Raw genomic sequence first — 17,663 nt, 5'->3', positions numbered from 1 at the left:
GCTCACCAAATTTGGTTCAATTCCAACCGGTGGAAGCGGAGTTATTGCCGTCGAAAAATTTGGATTATGAATAAAATAGTATTTACGGTGACCGATTCTTTGTGTATTTATTACAGTTGTGCTCACCGTAAATACTATTTTATTCAAATCCAAATTTTTCGACGGCAATAACTCCGCTTCCACTGGTTGGAATTGAACCAAATTTGGTGAGCATCGTTTCTATAGACAGCCTAACACTTTCATGGGGTGAACAGAAAATTTTCAAATTTTTTATTATTTATTTTTATATAATAAATAGAAACTTTCTTCTCCTGTAGCAAAGCGGTTACTGGCTGGAATTGAACCAAATTTTGTGTGTAGGCTTAAATTAGGTAACCCAACAATTTTATCAAGTAGCCAGTACGATTTGAGAAGAAAAGTCATTTTTGAAGAGCCCTAGTGCTCACGTACTGTTCAAATTTATTGTTGTTCCTTCGCAGCCACGCATGGTGGACCCCCACCATTATAATTAAGTTCAGTAATTTCACTGTGATGTACCTGATGATATAAGCTGCCGTTCTCGACCATTGTATCGTGATTCATTTAATGAATCTAGCATTGACCTGCGCCCGCGGAGCCTGGCAATGGATGCTCTGACAAAGGTATGCTAAAATGAATGTAGCAGTATGGATGTGTCATTGTAAAAGGAGATTCCGTCGCTTTTCTGCAGAATGTGAATTCATGGGGATTTTTCTGGCTCGTTATTGCTGGTCTGCTGCTTGCATCAACGCTTGGACCGATTGGAATACTTTGCTTGTTATTTACCACGGTTTGCTTTGCCGGCGGGTAAGTAATGCAATGTGCAACGAGCGTGCCTAATTTTATATAATGGAGACCAAATGCTTGTACTAGTAACAATGGGTACCAACATTTTTCTGCCGCTACCGGTGGTAGATTCCTCTGTTATTGAGTGATATTATTTGAGTACAATGAACTCATATTGGCTTTTAACACGACACTGGTAATGGTACAATGTGTACTACTGTTGTTTCGGAGCTGACAAACCCTTTATCAAGGGTACTGAGGCGTTATGTCTTGACAGGGATGAGTGATATGTCATCAGCCGTTTCATCCGCAGCGTTTATGATCGCAAGAAAATGAATTCGGGCGTGAAATTTCTACTAATTTTCTTGCAAATTTAGCACATGCTAGCCAGCAAACATTGCATTCTGGGTGGTTTGGGTTCGCGTTAAGGGTAAGGTTACAATTTGTTTGTGTGTCATGGGGCAAAAAGTTGCATGTTCTAAAAAATTGAACTCAAAATAAGCAAATATTCAGTATAAAATCCTGTCATTAAACTCCCTAACACCCAAGTCGGTTTTGTGGTCTAGAGCACGTAATCGCGCAATATGGTTCTGAAGTGGTTACATGAATTATCTTATATTATATTGACTCGCATAAATATCATTTCGGGCATGAGATGATTGTGTTATTTATTACTCTGTAAACTTATCGCTACTTGTAGGCATACAGTGTAGGTCTTGCTCAGCTGTTGATGGTAAAGTCTGACTGAGATAAGACATGGGTGTGGACTGTAAGATCAATATTCATAACTGCCAGCGTATATATGTAATATATAGTTATTATATCCAAACGACCAGTGTGAGGTAAATACCAATCTAACCCAGTATAATTTGATGTGAAAAGTTAGCAGATCTGTGGTCATCACAATCAAACTATATCTTTCTACTCCTGCGTTCCAGGGTGGTCGCAATGTTGTGTCATCATGTAAACCATAGCACAGATGTTCGTCGATTTTGTATGGTGAATGACGCGAAAAAGATGACATACAGTGGCATTGAAAAGGTATTTTTATGCTTATGGTTACAGCTGTGGATGAATTATGACCAAGCGGTGGTAATTTAGGCACTGAATGGTGATTTTGGATGGACGGCATTTGAATCAGAAGTCGATCTCACTGGATCCGCTAGCATTGATTCTAATTTGAAAGAGGTTTGTCACAGCTACATATGGTTTTTCGTATAATTATATAGAATGTACATATTTGATTGTATATTTAGCGTTAATGATATAGCCAAGGCCTACTTATTTTTCTATGAAGAGTATTTTAATGTACTGCATCCACAGAAGGCCTATGTATATTCGTGAGTAAAATTATTATTATTGAAATAGTAGCCTAGTGAAGCATTCAAATATAAGATTGTTACTGTATTTTGTTTGCCTCACTGGGTACTTGGCAATTCTATGTCAATTTGCAGTTGATAAGTATCTTCTGCAATATTATGTCAACTTGAGTATACTACTACTTGTAAAATATTCATTTACCTCTAACATTTCACCTCGTGAATGGCAACAATTGTTGCCATAGCAATTTTCAGATATGACACATTGTCATGTTCATTTCAGTTATGTTTAATGGAATCATAGTGCGTTAAAATGTTTCAAAACCTTGATTATCTCACTTTACCGCGATGTCAGAATAGGACATGGTCACATGGTCTTTTTGCAGGAATATTGTTCATAAATTCATGCTTGTTTTTCAGTGTCTGGGCTATCTTATTCGAGATTATGTCGCGTATTGGTACAATGATCTGTCTGATGACAAGGAATTTATAAAGAATGTCAAAGACACGTTAAACGAAGTCACACGGAAAATTAGCATGAAGTGAGATTATGGAAATTTTTTTTTTTTGGGGGGGGGGAAATCGCATGCAATATTATAATTTGGGTTGAAATTTGCGTGGTTCTCAACCTTTCTGTCTTCGCAAACCCCTTTTGGACCGTCACGCACCCCCACGGAGCCCCAAGTCTTGGCTCAAATTTAGCTCTAGTATCGTGCAACCGTCATCTGTCCTGTGCAAGCATCAACTGTAGGCTAGCGATCAACTTCAACAAAATGACCAGATTTTTAGTGAACATAGAACGTCCAGCATAGTCATTTCTATCCATCAGCCCAACTTGAAGTTAATCTGGAATAGCGGTTATGCATGTCACAGCAGAAAATGGATTTCAATTTTTCCAAAACCCCAACGAAACATCTCTAAACAGCAATGTGTTTGTATCAGTAGGCTATTGGCAATTTGGCTATTAAAATGAGTGTGCATAGTAGAATATTTCATCGAAGACAGACATTCTGTTTATGTGAGTTATGACGTTTTAGCTGTTACGAAGCGAAACTGTCTCGTGATTTCTCTAATTTAAAAAAAATACAAATTAGGTTATCAACCATTTAGCAATTTTGAGGTTTCGCGTACCCTCTGAAAATGCTTCGCGGACCCCCCCTCCCCCGGCTGAGAACCACCGATGTTGACTTAGCGATTGTGCATCAATTTCAGTGCAAAAAAGATTGATTGGCAGACGTTTGTTACGACGCAATTGGTGGATGATTTTGCTTCGCACGTGCGACTGTATAGGAAGGCTCAAGATAAAGTTGCTAAATTAAAGGTACGGTCACCTTTCTTGCCTTGTGTTTTTTTGTTTGCGTAGACTATATGATGATGGTAAATCGTCCTTGTGCGGAATTGGAGACAGTAAAATCCCTCTACCGTAATGTAGACAAGGTATTTCTCGTGCATTCGAACAGAAATTGATCCGTCTAATATAAACATGTGACAGAGGAATCTATGATAGATATACATGTTGATGTTCACGTGATTGTCAACTAATTATTATCATGCCAATTGCAGAGATGCCAAACCCATTGACTGTTTAGTAACTAAAACTGTTTGGAGGCTATATGTCTTTGTAGTGCAGTCTTCTTTGCCGAATGCGTTATGCATGTAAGGGTTGGTGATTACTTTCAATAACGGGTGTATTCAGGAGGTAGCTCGATCTTGGAAGCACAGAGTCAATGCTATGAAGGTATTTCACGTGCACAGCAACGATTAATTTGCAACTGTTGCCGAGTACAATATGGATTTATTTTCATTGAAATTAGCATGGCTTGAAGTTGATTTACGCTGCCTTTTTATTGAAACGTATGCACCCAATTTGTTTGTGTGCAAGATGCCTTTCTGCTCTTATGATTTGCTCGTAGGCCTAGCTGTATAATGCAAGACAATTTATTTGACACTAATTCATGTGTTCTATGCAGGTTGACTTTTCATTTCTCAGGTTGATAACTTATGCTTATATGTACTGTAATTGCTGCATGATTGCTACAGTTATAATAGTGCCGACCGTCCATATTTTTGTAACTCTGGATTGTGGTAATCATGATTATAAAAATGGATTAGCCAAGCACTCGAAACCAAGGTATACGTAGCATGCCTCTCGAAACAAGCAGCCCCACACACTCCTGCAAAAATCTCACCGTAGGGTGGTGGGAAACATATTCTTGAGTCGAAACATTTTTTACAAGGAATACATACCTTGCGTTTAATATGATGGCACACGGCTAACGCAGACATAATGGGATCAAAAATCACAATGTTCGGAATTCCAAAGTGTCTGTCTACCTTCAATATTGATTTTTTTGCAAACTGCGTTGGATAGGCTTGTCTGGCCTGTGTGCTCTAAGTAAAATGGTGATTATGAAACTTTACCTGAAAGTATGGTAGAGAGACCTATGTTTTTATTTACGCCGGGGTATCTTCTTGCGGCCTTGCGCAACTTGTTACAATGGAAAGTAATTCTGCCCGATATGCTTCCTATGAGCCTTCGTCTTTGCAAGTATGATTGCCGAATATTTCGCGCAGTAGGAACCAGTAATCTCCCGGATATGTCTTTCTGAAACTGCCAAGTGTTTTGTTGTTTGCCCGAAATCATGACTTTTGGTAACAACTGTACAACTCTCGATAGTCGAGTAATTATTGTTTGAGGTAATGCCCATTGAGATAATGTTCTTCGCATTTGATTCATGATTTGGTTTGTTTTCCTAGCCACAACTAGTTTCATTTCCGATTGTAGTTTCCGCCAATCGCTGGCATTCACAAAATTATGGTGTGTGTGAAAATAAATAATATTTGTCCAAGACATTGATTCTATGTCATGGACGAGGAATCTTTTCTTTGATGATACGTTGTCATTACAATGAATTCAGCTAAGAGCTAACATAATGTATTTATTCGATTAAAATAAATCCAAATCAATATGGCCACGCAGGACGATAGTGAATTGAATGTACATCTAGTCAGGCCACTTGGGCTACAAAGTATTACCGACAGCGTCTTTGTCAGCGATAAGCTCTGCTACGGTTTCAACACAACACTGCTCAGTTACAGACTTGACTAAGGGCAACTTGTTTTACTTCTACCTGAAGTAGATTTGATGCGAGGGGTCTCAAACTCAAATGTGCTTGCGGGCTAATTTCCTAGTTATTGTTGACCCCACCGGCTGCAGCATCAATTGCGGTAGTCAAAGTATTTCCAAGTAGGCCTATTTTACAGGATGAAATTGTCCGATCGTCCACACATGTCGTAAAGAAATGTTATTTACTATTGCAGCAATTCAGGCCTGGCACGGAAATAATCACATGAATATTTGAATAAAATTGTTGTTGTACTTGACAGAGAGTAAGCGTAAGTGATGTCTGGTGGTTGATTGCAGGGTTTTTGGAGCAATTTTAGGGTGAATTTTTACTTTTCAAACCTGAAAAAACTTATGTGGCACTTAAAAGTTGTCAAATACTTGACAATCCAAAATTTTTATGCGGGTTATTGTGTTCAAGACTATATTTGAGGTTATATTCTAGTAGCAAGACATGAGCTTTATTATTATTACTAGGTACTTTTTGTGCATGCTATCTGCTATGTCTCTTAAATTGGGCTACAAGTTATTGTTAAGTTCAAATAATGCTACAGATTAATACTGATTATGCATTTCATCTGTTCCGGGAATGCAAAAATACCGGTATGGACCAGCACACCGTATATGCCGCCACACAAAGCACTTCCCACTAGTCACCCAAAGTTTAAATGTAAAGGCCGCATGATATTCAGAAACCGTTCTAGCACAGCAAGTTACCGTTCAGTGTTCACTCACTGGTGAACTCATCTGCAATCAGTAGGTCTATCCTTCTTGTCAATCATATTCTGTCTCGAAATCGTATTGATGATTAGGCTATGATGTCATCTGGAACTATGTCATTCTAGTATCAATTCAGCTCAAATGCTCACCTCGGTATGATCAATACTGAATTTGATGACATGGTAGACAAGAAATTGTAGGCCTATGTGCGTGAACTTTGATGTAATGTACCCTGACCTTTTTTTTTGTGGTAGGCTACTAATGTATTAAATATGTAGGTACATTTGAGATATTTTAGTAATTTGTGCTTGCGGTCAATTTTTTGGGAGGCCTCAGCTCTAAAAGAGTGGATGTTGAAGATTTGTGTTGGTTGTGAAACTTTCAACTTTTTGTTTTGATCTACTGCACCACTCAAATTTCCTAAAAGACCTGACTCGAGAATTTAATTCACTCGTACCGCTCGATGTAATAATAAAATGTTCCTAAAACATTTCACTGTAGGCTAGTGAATGTTGTCCTACCTTTCAAAGTCATATGTTTGGATAAGATCCTGTTTTGTGTAATCTATGTCAATATCTGGAAAATGCTAATGTCTCTTGTGTCCTTCATGAATTATGAATGATTTGTTTCTTTGTATTTATAGCTGTGCATTGGAACCGGTAGGTTCCGACAAGGGAACACATGGATGTTAATTGATAGCACTGATTCAATTGGTATTTGTCAAACACATGCCCCTTCAACTGTACGTGTGAGGTATTGAGTGGCATAACAATAGCGTTTGTTGGCATATGTGGTAGAATATGCAAGTTGTAGTTCATCTGCAAAAACAAGTAATATTGCATGTGCTATATGAGATAAATAGTTGGTTTCTACAGTTCCAGTGGAAAATACAACTCGTAATGAATTAGATTACCTATTACTATGCCCAATATGTAGGTAGTTTGATTCCAAAACTGTTTCGCTGGCCATGGTGGCATGCTAGTTGTAATTGTTAGAATTTGTGCACTACGCCATTAGAGACTCATTTAATTGTTTAGTTCCTACTGTAAAACAGGTAGCCATGTCATTCTCCAATCAAGTTGTATCTTGGACGTGTTGCTATGGTTTGTTTGCTTGTAGTATAATATTGCTAAGGCCTAATGGAAAAATTGTTTTGTTAAACCGATTGGCCAATGTGTTGTTGTGGTTATGCCACAGGTTAAGTGACTGTTATATTGTTGTGAATTCATCAACTGGCGTTGCTATGGGATGGGCATTCCGGTCTCAAATGTTATTACAAATTTTCATAAGCATTCACTGTATAGATGTAATTGGTCCTTATTAGTGTAAGCTGCATAAAATCTGATATTTGGTAAGTCCTACACTTTGTATGGCTGAGCTAATCATTACAAATTATGATGTAATGATATAGCCTACATTTAGACTGTACACGTACAGTCACATACGTATGTGTAATAAGTTTTAGAGATTAATAGCAGATAGAATTTCCTATATGCAAGGCAAATGCAGATCCAACTTTCTGCATGCAAGGCAAATAATTAATAAAACTGGCTTTATTTGTCTATTTGAAATTTGCTACCAGTCGAATCATATGACACGAGTTATTGATAAGTCAAAAATGTTTGTTTGATAACTTTTAAGGTATTACGTAATGCTTTGTGTCGACATTTTGACATGTTGCCGGTGCGGTGCGGTCATAAAATTTTCTGTACTATTCGGCTAAGAAATAGATAACAAAGGAGGTTTGCTAGCATTCCAGCTCACATAGGCTCATTTGAAATAATGAGTATCCTGATGGATGTGCTGTTGAGGAAGTAAAAATTTCTCACATATTCGGTATTCGCCTTACTGTGTTATTGTCGGTAGCACTTAACATGACAATCAGAATACATATTAATTGTGCGGAATAACTCGGTTTATGACATGCAGTGATCCAGACGTAGTGACGTACATGTCTGATGGCAAATATTAACAGGGTTACACTTCCGTGAAATGTGATGCATGCATTAGCGAGTTTTTGCGGGTTTAACGCATGCAGCACTGTATGAACTTATGCATGTGTGCTGCAAATAATGGAGATTAAATTCTAATCACTGTGAATTTTATGCCCCGTGATTGCAGATAATTTACTATGGTTCGCACATCACAATATCTTTAACGTCATCTCAGTATTTTGAGTCATTTACGCTGTTGAGTACGAAGTTTTGTCAGGGGGATCAGAAAAGAACTAGTCTACTCTTTGACTGATCAGTAAATCTTCCTTGTGACGTTCACAGAAGCATTTCCAAACCTGCACTGTTTTGAACGCAGTATGCATTCCACATTATTCACAATCTGACGCACAAGGCTTATGCATGAGAATGTCTGGGTCAGGTGGCATATTTCACCCATGCTGCCATTACAAGCTGTGTACACAATTCCTTGTATAGCCCAGCCCACTGGTGTTGAACCCATATTTAAAGTACGTTTGGCCTTCTTAGGATTGCATTTATTACTGGTATTCTACTCTATAGGTATAACCAATTCACGACTGTATTTGATGACTGCATGGCATGGAATGGAATGATTATACGGCTAGACGAAATGCTAAGTTCATGTACTTTTGTAAATCAACAAGCAATGCATTTCACTGTGTATTTTAGTAGTCTATTCGAACCAAGGTTTCTATTTATGCTCTATTGTAGGTAGTCATGTAAATAGTCTCGATAAATCAATGTAATGACTGATGATTATTCCACTCTTAGCTGTGCCATCTTTAGGAGACGGTGCTATAGCCTACACATCATTAATGTTGCATATGTGTTATTTGTGGATGACCGGCGACATAATATTTTCGTATTTATATCTTATATTGAGCTGATGTGCTAATTATGTTTCGTATTATTTCAGGCCAATGATTCTTCGGGTGAAAGCCAGGACAACGTATCGATATCTTCAAGTAACACTGCACTCAATAAAGCGGACGCCCCAAAGGTTAAAATGATATGATTTTCATAAACTGGTTATCGAATCTGAATGAGAACTGTCTAGGATTGTGTTCGATTGCGGAAAGTAGATCGTAAGGATTGCTGCTCACGGTGAATTTGTTATCAAATTTCTCCAATAGATCTTCACCATTCTTATACATTTGCAAACTTTATGCTTCGAAAGAGAATAGGCTAATCTGAATTGAGATTGTCACCTGATAACACAATTTTCACGTCCATTAAAGGCTTCAATTGTCACATTGAAAAAATTACCGTATCCAACAATATCAAATACAAAATAATTTTATCTTTCTAAAGTGGCACATTAAAGTAGGCTTATCTTTAATTGTCCTATTCAATGTTAAGAATTTATTTATATCAATTATTAATGGTAACGACTAACTCGCCTTGTTATGTGTCTTGAAAATAAGATGCGCCAAAAAGTCCAATGTGTTGCTGAACCTCTACTGATGTAGTACTGGCTTCTTGTGAATACCCGAGCGTCTTTTCCGATACTTCCGAGCGAATTTGCTATTCCTTTCCTCTAAGTAGCAATTATTAAAGCTTGTGATGTGTGCTGGTAACATCGACCGGTTTCTGTTTAATAATAATTCATGTTTGTTGTAAATTAAATTGTCGCCAATTGCAGTCCATCGCATTAGTTTGAATAGTACACATGCTTACAAACGATCCTATATTAATTGTAGAGCTTCTTAAAACTTCAATATACAATTGAATAGTATATTCATATTGAAATGAACCAGAATTTTTTCGGCTGACACTCGTCGGGGGTAATCATCAGCAACTAGTAGAGAATTCAAAAGAACATCGCATATCAACAATCGCATTACAAAATATGATGTCACCGATATGAATATAGTAATCATAATTGTGTTGGACAGCTTGAAATTGAAGCGTTTTCGCATTTCTCGTTTAAACTACATGCTCCAAATACTTCTTACGACAATGCTGACTAGGACTGAGTTTGTTAGCACGTGTGTTTAACAAGGCCACGCTGATTTTGCAGAAATCGAATCCTAGTATCATCGATACGTTCTTCGAATGCGAGATCAACGTCGAAAAGGTCTGCCGGGAGATTGTTTCTTGCGACAAAGAGAAGCAAATCTCGTACTTCCAGGTGAAGAATTTCCGTTGCTTTCGGCTATTTTCACTATTAGTCATAGCCTTATGTTGTTGAGGATATTCTCAATACATTGTAAGAATAAAGCACACAATAGACTGCTTTCCATGGACAATGCAAGTGGATTTCGATAATGAGGATGTGCGGGCATGCGGCATATGGCACTATAGGGGTGGAAGTTGTTATTCCAATACGTGCGTGCGCTGTGCAGCGCCCACAAAATCGATGCATTATGCCTAGAGCAAAGTGCGTCTCTAGTAATTACATTACTACTGATGGTCTAATCATGTGCATTGTGTGCTCATTACGTACACGATTGAATTGCATTGACTGATATTACGGGCTCACAACGCATGTATGATATGATGTTAATATGATATACGAAAATCGAAAGAATTTCTTTTATACTAATGCCAGTACTTCTTTACACTTCACGATTGCAACTCGTGGATTGACTAATTGAGTGGGCTGATGAAGCAATATATGGTTTTAAATCGAACAGTACAGAATTGGTAATTATTATATCTTTGTCACCTGCGAATGAGACCAAACTTATGTATAAAGTAGGCGCATCAGTGATTCAACTCTTCCTTCGCCAGTGTATATTATATTTCTCAATTGGGACTTGTGTATTTATAGATTTGTTAGTCTGGACACAACTATTACTGATCGATTTATAGTTATATCGCTTGTGTAAATGATTACAGGAAATATATTTGAATTTTCACATCATGGCTAATTGTACCTTCATGCCAATCCCCTGGTAGTCATGGAGATTCGTTTTATAATGTTTTGTAATGTGTCACTGAAGGCCGTGGATTTTGGACAGCACTGCTTGCGGTACGGTAAATTCTTCGACCATCTCCTCTAGAAAAGGTTATGCGTGAAGGCCGAAATTGCATTTTAAGCTGGAGCTTGTCCAATTTCCAGTCCAGATTTAGTTCAGGGTTTGAAATGTCCGTGATGATAGCACGTCGCGCGGTGACTAACACGGCCGGTGAAAGTATCAGGAAATTACCCCGGCAGAATGTCGAACTCGATTTTCTAAATGACGTTGATGCATTTGTGATTTCATTTTGACTCTTGTAACAATCGCTTAGCTAAATCACACGTGCCATGATACAATGGCGCTGTTTGCCAGTCTCGTTACACAAAATGCAATATTTCACCGGGACAAATGCTACTTACAGTGCATTGTATTGCATTTATCTAATGAACTAGGAATACAGTGAGTCAGAAACGTGCGATGTTTCCAGAGTTATGGATTGTTGTATGGGAAAATACAGCTGCGACTTTATTTGAAGTTTTGCTATTTGCAATCTCACTCATGGTCGTGTAGGTCGAAACAAAGACTTTTGACTATGGAGGGAGGCTTTTGATTCCATTAATGTGGTATCACATTCGGATTCCTCTTGATGTGCAGTAAAAAGTTTGGCTCAGTCCTCGATTAAATTGGGGTCATATTCAGGCACTGGTTTGATTATAAGATTAAGGTGCAGAATCCGATTTAAATCTAATGTTATGAGACCCACGTAATTATTATATTATAATTTTTATCCTATTAGGCAACCAAGAGGACATGTTGGCTATTACGAAACTCAACATACTAGTGGTTTATGTGCACTAAATATACTCAAAGTTTCTCACCCTAAACACACCTCTCGTCAAGAACTGATCTTCGAGTGAAAAATTATGGTGTCTTCAATCGAGTGATTTTAGTATAGGAACTGTAGTTTATTATTACTTCAACAGTGACATAGCGGTCCAACTTCATGTTAATATCATCATGTCATTAATAGACAGTATTTGACCTCATTCTAATATACCATTCCTAGCTTCCCTGTCCCTATAAGTATGTATCTGGGGTGGCGTATGTTATGTCAATATTTGTCTTTTGAATTTTCAGGAACTCAGTGAAGTATTACTTTACCTTCTACTGCCACCGAAAGAATTGCATTGCCTGCCATTAAAAGCACTGTTAAAGGTAGGCTATTTTCTGTATGTTATATTTGAAAAAAATGCTTGATCTCACGCGATCCACACTAGTCTTACTGCGTTTTCTTGGTACCCTGTGAACTTGGACTGGCAATAATGTGAGCATGTGCGTGAGGTTATAATTATTACATATTATAACAATATTCACTGTCTGTATGCTTATCTATTCTCGTATAAACCGCATTTCAATGTCAACTAATAACTTTGCGGCGTCACAAATTACTCAGTAACATGTCATCGGTTAACGACCGCCCGGTGTTCGTTAACGCCGAGACTACGTATGACTTCCCCGTATTCGAACGTATCATGTATCAGAAGTAATGCCACTCTTGTAAAATATATCATTACCACAATAGAATACATGGAATTAAATTGTAACTCGAATTTTGCAACATGTCGGAATTACATTTTGTAATGCGAATAGTAATGTTACAATACGCTTGAATTGTTGACATCAATTGAAACTGCGTTGTTTTTCAGGAAATTCTTGTGCAAGGCGTATTTTTACCGCTCCTAAATCTTTATAGCGATCCCGATTACCTCAATCAATATATAAACTGGCTGGTGAGTATTGATTTTTGTGTATTCTTCCCCTGGCTTGAAATACGTTGAATCAGTGCCGTATTCGTCACTGAAAACATGTAGCCTTTCCCGTGTCTACGAATGATTGCTTGCCGAATGTCAATTTTTTAGTGCTTCTATCGATTTATGCGTCAAAGGGATTCGGATTTAAAAATGTGATGCAATGCAACTTAATGTAGAAGCAGAAGGCTGTCAATTTCTACCCAATTTCGAGTAGGACTAGCAGTTTCAAAGACCTGTGAGTGGAAGAAGAATATTAAGTTCTGAAAATTGCTAGAGTACGCAGTTTCAAAATTGAGATTTTGTCCATAGGTCGTGCACTTTCACAGTTAATCGGAGGTAGCCACTTACCAAATTGCAGGGAGTATCTTCTCAGCTAACGCAAAATGACGTATGACACTACAAATTCGTGCCATTTCAGTAAAATTTGATGCATTGGCTCATCTGCTCAGTTTTTATGACACTTTTGCTCATAAAAGGGATGCAACCATATGCCAAAACTATTTTTTACCTTACAAAGGATACTTTTGCCTTAAAACAGATGTTCTCAAGCTTTTTTGACACACCCGCCTCGATGTTACGGAAAATTTACGCCTCCCCCCTTATCTCATATCAAAACATATTATAACGAGCAACCGGAATGTTTGCGATCCCAACACGATGTTTGGTCGCATGGAAGATGATACGGCTTTTGAGATGCTTTTCAGATATGGAATTCGCATTAAACGCGGAGCAAAAATTTTGAACTGGAGACGAAGGTAGCATATTTTAGCGATTTTGGTCCCTAATCCTTTCTAATATCCCATTGTAGCTCAGCTCAAACGTAACTGATCATAAGCTAAATCAAAAACCAATGATTGAAGTGTAAGGTCTGGTGTCTGAAAAAATCTAGCATAAGGGTATGGATGGTACGACGCAATTATGGCATTTAGTGCAATAGTAGTGCAATTAACCGAAACTTACTTGATTACTCGAAAAATTTAGAATTATGTATATATTACAAAGTACGAAGCATAAAATGTAAGTGATTTTGCCTGAAGCACTATTGAGTACAAGTGGGAAGTATATATGAAAATATGCTACCACTCGGGGAAGCATTGGCAGAAGGCAAAACCTAATTGAGTACACTGAAATAGTACAGGTACTCCGTTACAGGCTACGTCTGTTTTAAATACCCATTTTTGGGCACGGAATTTCGACACAAAAGTGAGCCTAGCCTATCCCAAAACTGCTACTTACTTTACAAAACACAGAGTGTAAAATGTTGTTCTGGCCGAAACCGGACCGATGGACATTGTATATAATTTGAGATCTCATTTCATGCTGGTGACGTCATATTTTGTAATACGATTGTAGATATACACTGTTCTTTCCAATTATCTACTAGTTGCGAGTGTCAGCCGAAAAGATTGGGGTTCATTTCAATATGGATATAATATTCTATTGTATATTGAAGCTCTGTACCTCCAAGAAGCTCATTGTATATAAGCAAACGTATCACCAAATATGATGTCACATGCGTGAAAATGATAATAATCGGGGCAAACAGATGGATTGAAGAAGTTTGAGCCAACATAATGAGTTCTTGTATAATCTAAAAATAGCACATTGGGCTGAAGCCGTCTGGTCGCCACGATTACTTGAATTTTCATGCCTTTGACGTCATATTCGATCATACAATAGTTGATGTACAATGTTTTTTCAATTCTCTACTAGTTGCTGAAGATTACCTTGAATATTCGGGGTCATTTCGATATGAATATTGTATATGCGACGATTTGCTCGCGTCATCGTATCGTTACTTTTCAGATTTCGGACAATTGTCTGACGAGCGAGGCCTTCCTATCTGTTACGCGACACAGCTCCGAAGTGGGCGAACTGATCGCGACGAGAGATCTGACGGACGAAGAGATTGCTCGGATACGGGCTAGAGACGCAGTCGGCGATGGTACCGTTACCTCATAATCCGTTGTGATTTTGTCGCTCTCGTATTAATATCGACAATGAATATTGCATTAGTTCTCGTATAGGGGTGGGCAAAATAGAGTACATGAGTGCACGAGTACATCGATTCTGAATAGAGCATTCGTCTTTGAGTCGAGTCAAATATTCGATGATCGCTCACTATGATGTCACAGCCAGACTTAGACAATTAAAATTTTTTTAGCTTTTCTAAATTGGATTAGAATTTGAATTATAACTATACCGCTTTTTTCCAAATTACACTAGAATTAGATTTAACGGATTCGCAAACTTGGAAATTGAATAGTTCAGGTCATATCAAACCCAATATTATTCTCACAAGTACAAGAATCGCAAATGTCTGTACAGCAAACTGGGCCCGTTTAAACACAATACACTTCCCCTGTAGCATTTTCAGAAGACCAGGAATTGAAAATTAGAATGTAGAATCATTTCACAAATTAGATTTTTTGGCATTTTCCCGTAATTAGTCTAATTAAATGACTGGAATTATCTAGTCGTCGCAGTCTGGTCATAAGAGCATGAATGATGTGGAAAGTTCATATTTGCCTTTATAATATACCTTTTATGTGACGTAGGCCTAGTAGAATATAATGCCATTGCCAGGTACACGACATATCAACGATTATTCTGTATTTTTCAACCATACCTATTTCGTAGCACTCTGTGGTAACACCGTGGGTGCTGTGGTGGGTGGCTTATCAATCGCATATGGTTGAATTGGTTACTCGAATCTGGTTTTTTAGATCCCACTGTCAAACAGCAGCTGAGCAGTATGGAATACGTGCGGATACTGTGCGAAAACCGCATTAACAAACTGCAGACGGGAGAAATGGCTTTTGAAAGCGACTTCGATCCCGTAAGTATGACGACATGACATTTGTGAATTCGCGTTTGTATGGTTAATCCCAGCGTAATCTCGAAGGTGGTGGGTCATCTTATGAGAGCAAAGAAATCAGACCTGGGTTGAATTTCAGAATTAGTATCGGTACAGTATCATTATCTCCAGATCAAGAGGTGGATGTAACAAATTACCCATACTTCTACTTCAAGTAGATCTGCTTACCTACACTACTGTGTCAGATTCCAACGAAGTAACGTAGTGGCAGAGAGACTGTTTTATTGAGTGACACATTAATGAGTGACGTTTGAGTGACAGAAACACAGTTCCTCCCACCGACATGTGAGCACGTTTTGGCTACCCCATCGTGTGTTACCCCTACCCCATCACCCGTAAGAACTATGACTCAATGAACTTGAACCTGCACAAACGAAATTGTATCTATCTGAATCATCTGTTACTTGAACAAACAATTTTGAAATTACTCGCTCAAATATCCCTTGAAGTGTCTGTATGAGTGTCACCTGAATGACCTCGGCCTTGTCCGAATTCAAATCATCCATTACCCGAGCGTAAGTCAATGTCGCCAAAATGGTGTGAATTTCGTGTGGCGATGCTAATTTAAGTCGATTGTGTCCTGTTTTTCCTTTTAGAATTACGAGTCGCTGATGGCGGACAAGTCCTCGACGCTTTATAGTCTTCCGCTTGGCACAACGTTACGAAATAACATCGCTCTTCAATTTTTCATCGGTCAGTGCTGCGTGGATTTGCGGATGAAAGTATATTGTAGAATGGAGACGAAACGATTCGCAATCATATTCTCTTGCTACTGTTGGGGTCGGTGTTGTGAAAATGTACATGGGGACAAGGGATGGGTAAAAATAGTATTACTCCTCACGGCGTCGAGTTCGGAAATTTTGAAAATTAAAATCTGTACGGTAAATGCAGCGACAAAGAAAATAATACATTCCAGTAACGTTGCATCAAAAACTATTATATCATATTTGAATAGTATATTCATATTGAAATAAACCCGAATATTTTCAGCTGACACTCGTCAGGGGTAATCGTCAGCAACTAGTAGAGAATTGGAAAGAACATTGTATATCAACAATCGTATCACAAAATATGACGTCACCAGCATGAAATTTCAAACGATAGAGCGTTCAATGTACTATTTTCAGGTGGTACACGAACTCCTTTTGTTGACAGAGTTTGGGCTGGTGTATTTTGATACGTGTACCACCTGAAAATAGTACATTGAACGCTCTATCGTTTGAAATTTCATGCTGGTGACGTCATATTTTGTGATACGATTGTTGATATACAATGTTCTTTCCAATTCTCTACTAGTTGCTGACGATTACCCCTGACGAGTGTCAGCTTAAATATTCGGGTTTATTTCAATATGAATATACTATTCAATTGTATATAGAAGTTCTGTACCTGCAAGAAGCTCTTCCTACATCATATTTCTTGACAGTAGGCCTACCTTTTCATAGTGATTTGATGAAATGTCCTTCCCGCGAATACACATAGCATTGTGGATGCCGTGATATGACTAATAGCAGTTTTAAGGCTACTTTGGAGCGATTTATAAACATTGTCGATAAAATAATTATTAGTGGCTAGGGCGTAAGATTTTGGTGCTCTCAATGAATGCATTTCACTACTAGATTCGAATTCGCGCATCAGAATCTCTCAAATCTTCTCCCTCATTTCTTGTGCTCAATGACACTTCCTTCGAAGTCCTTCATAAAACGGAAAAATACCATTTGATCGAAATAATGTGGTGTACACGTGACATGTATCTCATTCTCGTAATCCGAGCAGCAATGCCAACACCGTTACGGATACGGTACTTGCGGTTTTTCAGAAGATCCTGTGTTTTAGCGGAGTTGAACGTAAATCTTCAGGTTTTCGTTGAACTATTCTCAACTATTCCCATCTGTAAATTAATTTGACAGCATGCCGACTGTTATGAGCATGTGGGCTATCCAAAACAGCATCATAAAGGCGCTATGTGCGGTACTGAAATTTACAGCCCAACTGATGTACCGTATGTGTCTCAGGAGAAATATCAGTATCGACCAACTCTGGTCGATACTTATTGGTGTGTCGAATGAAATAATAACTCCTACAAATATTCTCAATGTTATCAGTACTCTTGCATTGCTTTATGTGGACC

At 38.1% G+C, this 17,663-nt stretch overlaps 1 protein-coding gene across 2 annotated transcripts in view; it reads left to right on the top strand.

The window, feature by feature from the left end:
• Positions 1-384: 384 nt before the first annotated feature.
• LOC145443556 (sorting nexin-13-like) overlaps positions 385-17,663 on the top strand; it is a 47,668-nt gene continuing 30,389 nt past the window's right edge. The window contains exons 1-14 of one of the 2 annotated variants that reach the window (XM_080321499.1): positions 386-641; positions 710-825; positions 1,743-1,845; positions 1,906-1,992; positions 2,544-2,665; positions 3,336-3,444; positions 3,820-3,861; positions 8,857-8,940; positions 9,961-10,071; positions 11,981-12,058; positions 12,550-12,633; positions 14,461-14,599; positions 15,381-15,493; positions 16,129-16,225. In XM_080321499.1, coding sequence (XP_080177625.1) covers positions 624-641; positions 710-825; positions 1,743-1,845; positions 1,906-1,992; positions 2,544-2,665; positions 3,336-3,444; positions 3,820-3,861; positions 8,857-8,940; positions 9,961-10,071; positions 11,981-12,058; positions 12,550-12,633; positions 14,461-14,599; positions 15,381-15,493; positions 16,129-16,225 — 1,303 coding nt within the window. In that variant the 5' untranslated portion in view covers positions 386-623. Of the gene's footprint in view, positions 642-709; positions 826-1,742; positions 1,846-1,905; positions 1,993-2,543; positions 2,666-3,335; positions 3,445-3,819; positions 3,862-8,856; positions 8,941-9,960; positions 10,072-11,980; positions 12,059-12,549; positions 12,634-14,460; positions 14,600-15,380; positions 15,494-16,128; positions 16,226-17,663 lie in introns of both variants that reach the window. The other variant, XM_080321500.1, reaches the window with a different exon arrangement.

Source organism: Botryllus schlosseri, chromosome 7 (genome assembly GCF_051294905.1).
Source record: "Botryllus schlosseri isolate E-star chromosome 7, Bs_hap1, whole genome shotgun sequence".
Lineage (NCBI taxonomy): Eukaryota > Metazoa > Chordata > Ascidiacea > Stolidobranchia > Styelidae > Botryllus > Botryllus schlosseri.
The sequence above is the reverse complement of the archived record's forward strand: the minus strand, read 5'-3'. Positions and strand labels throughout refer to the sequence as shown.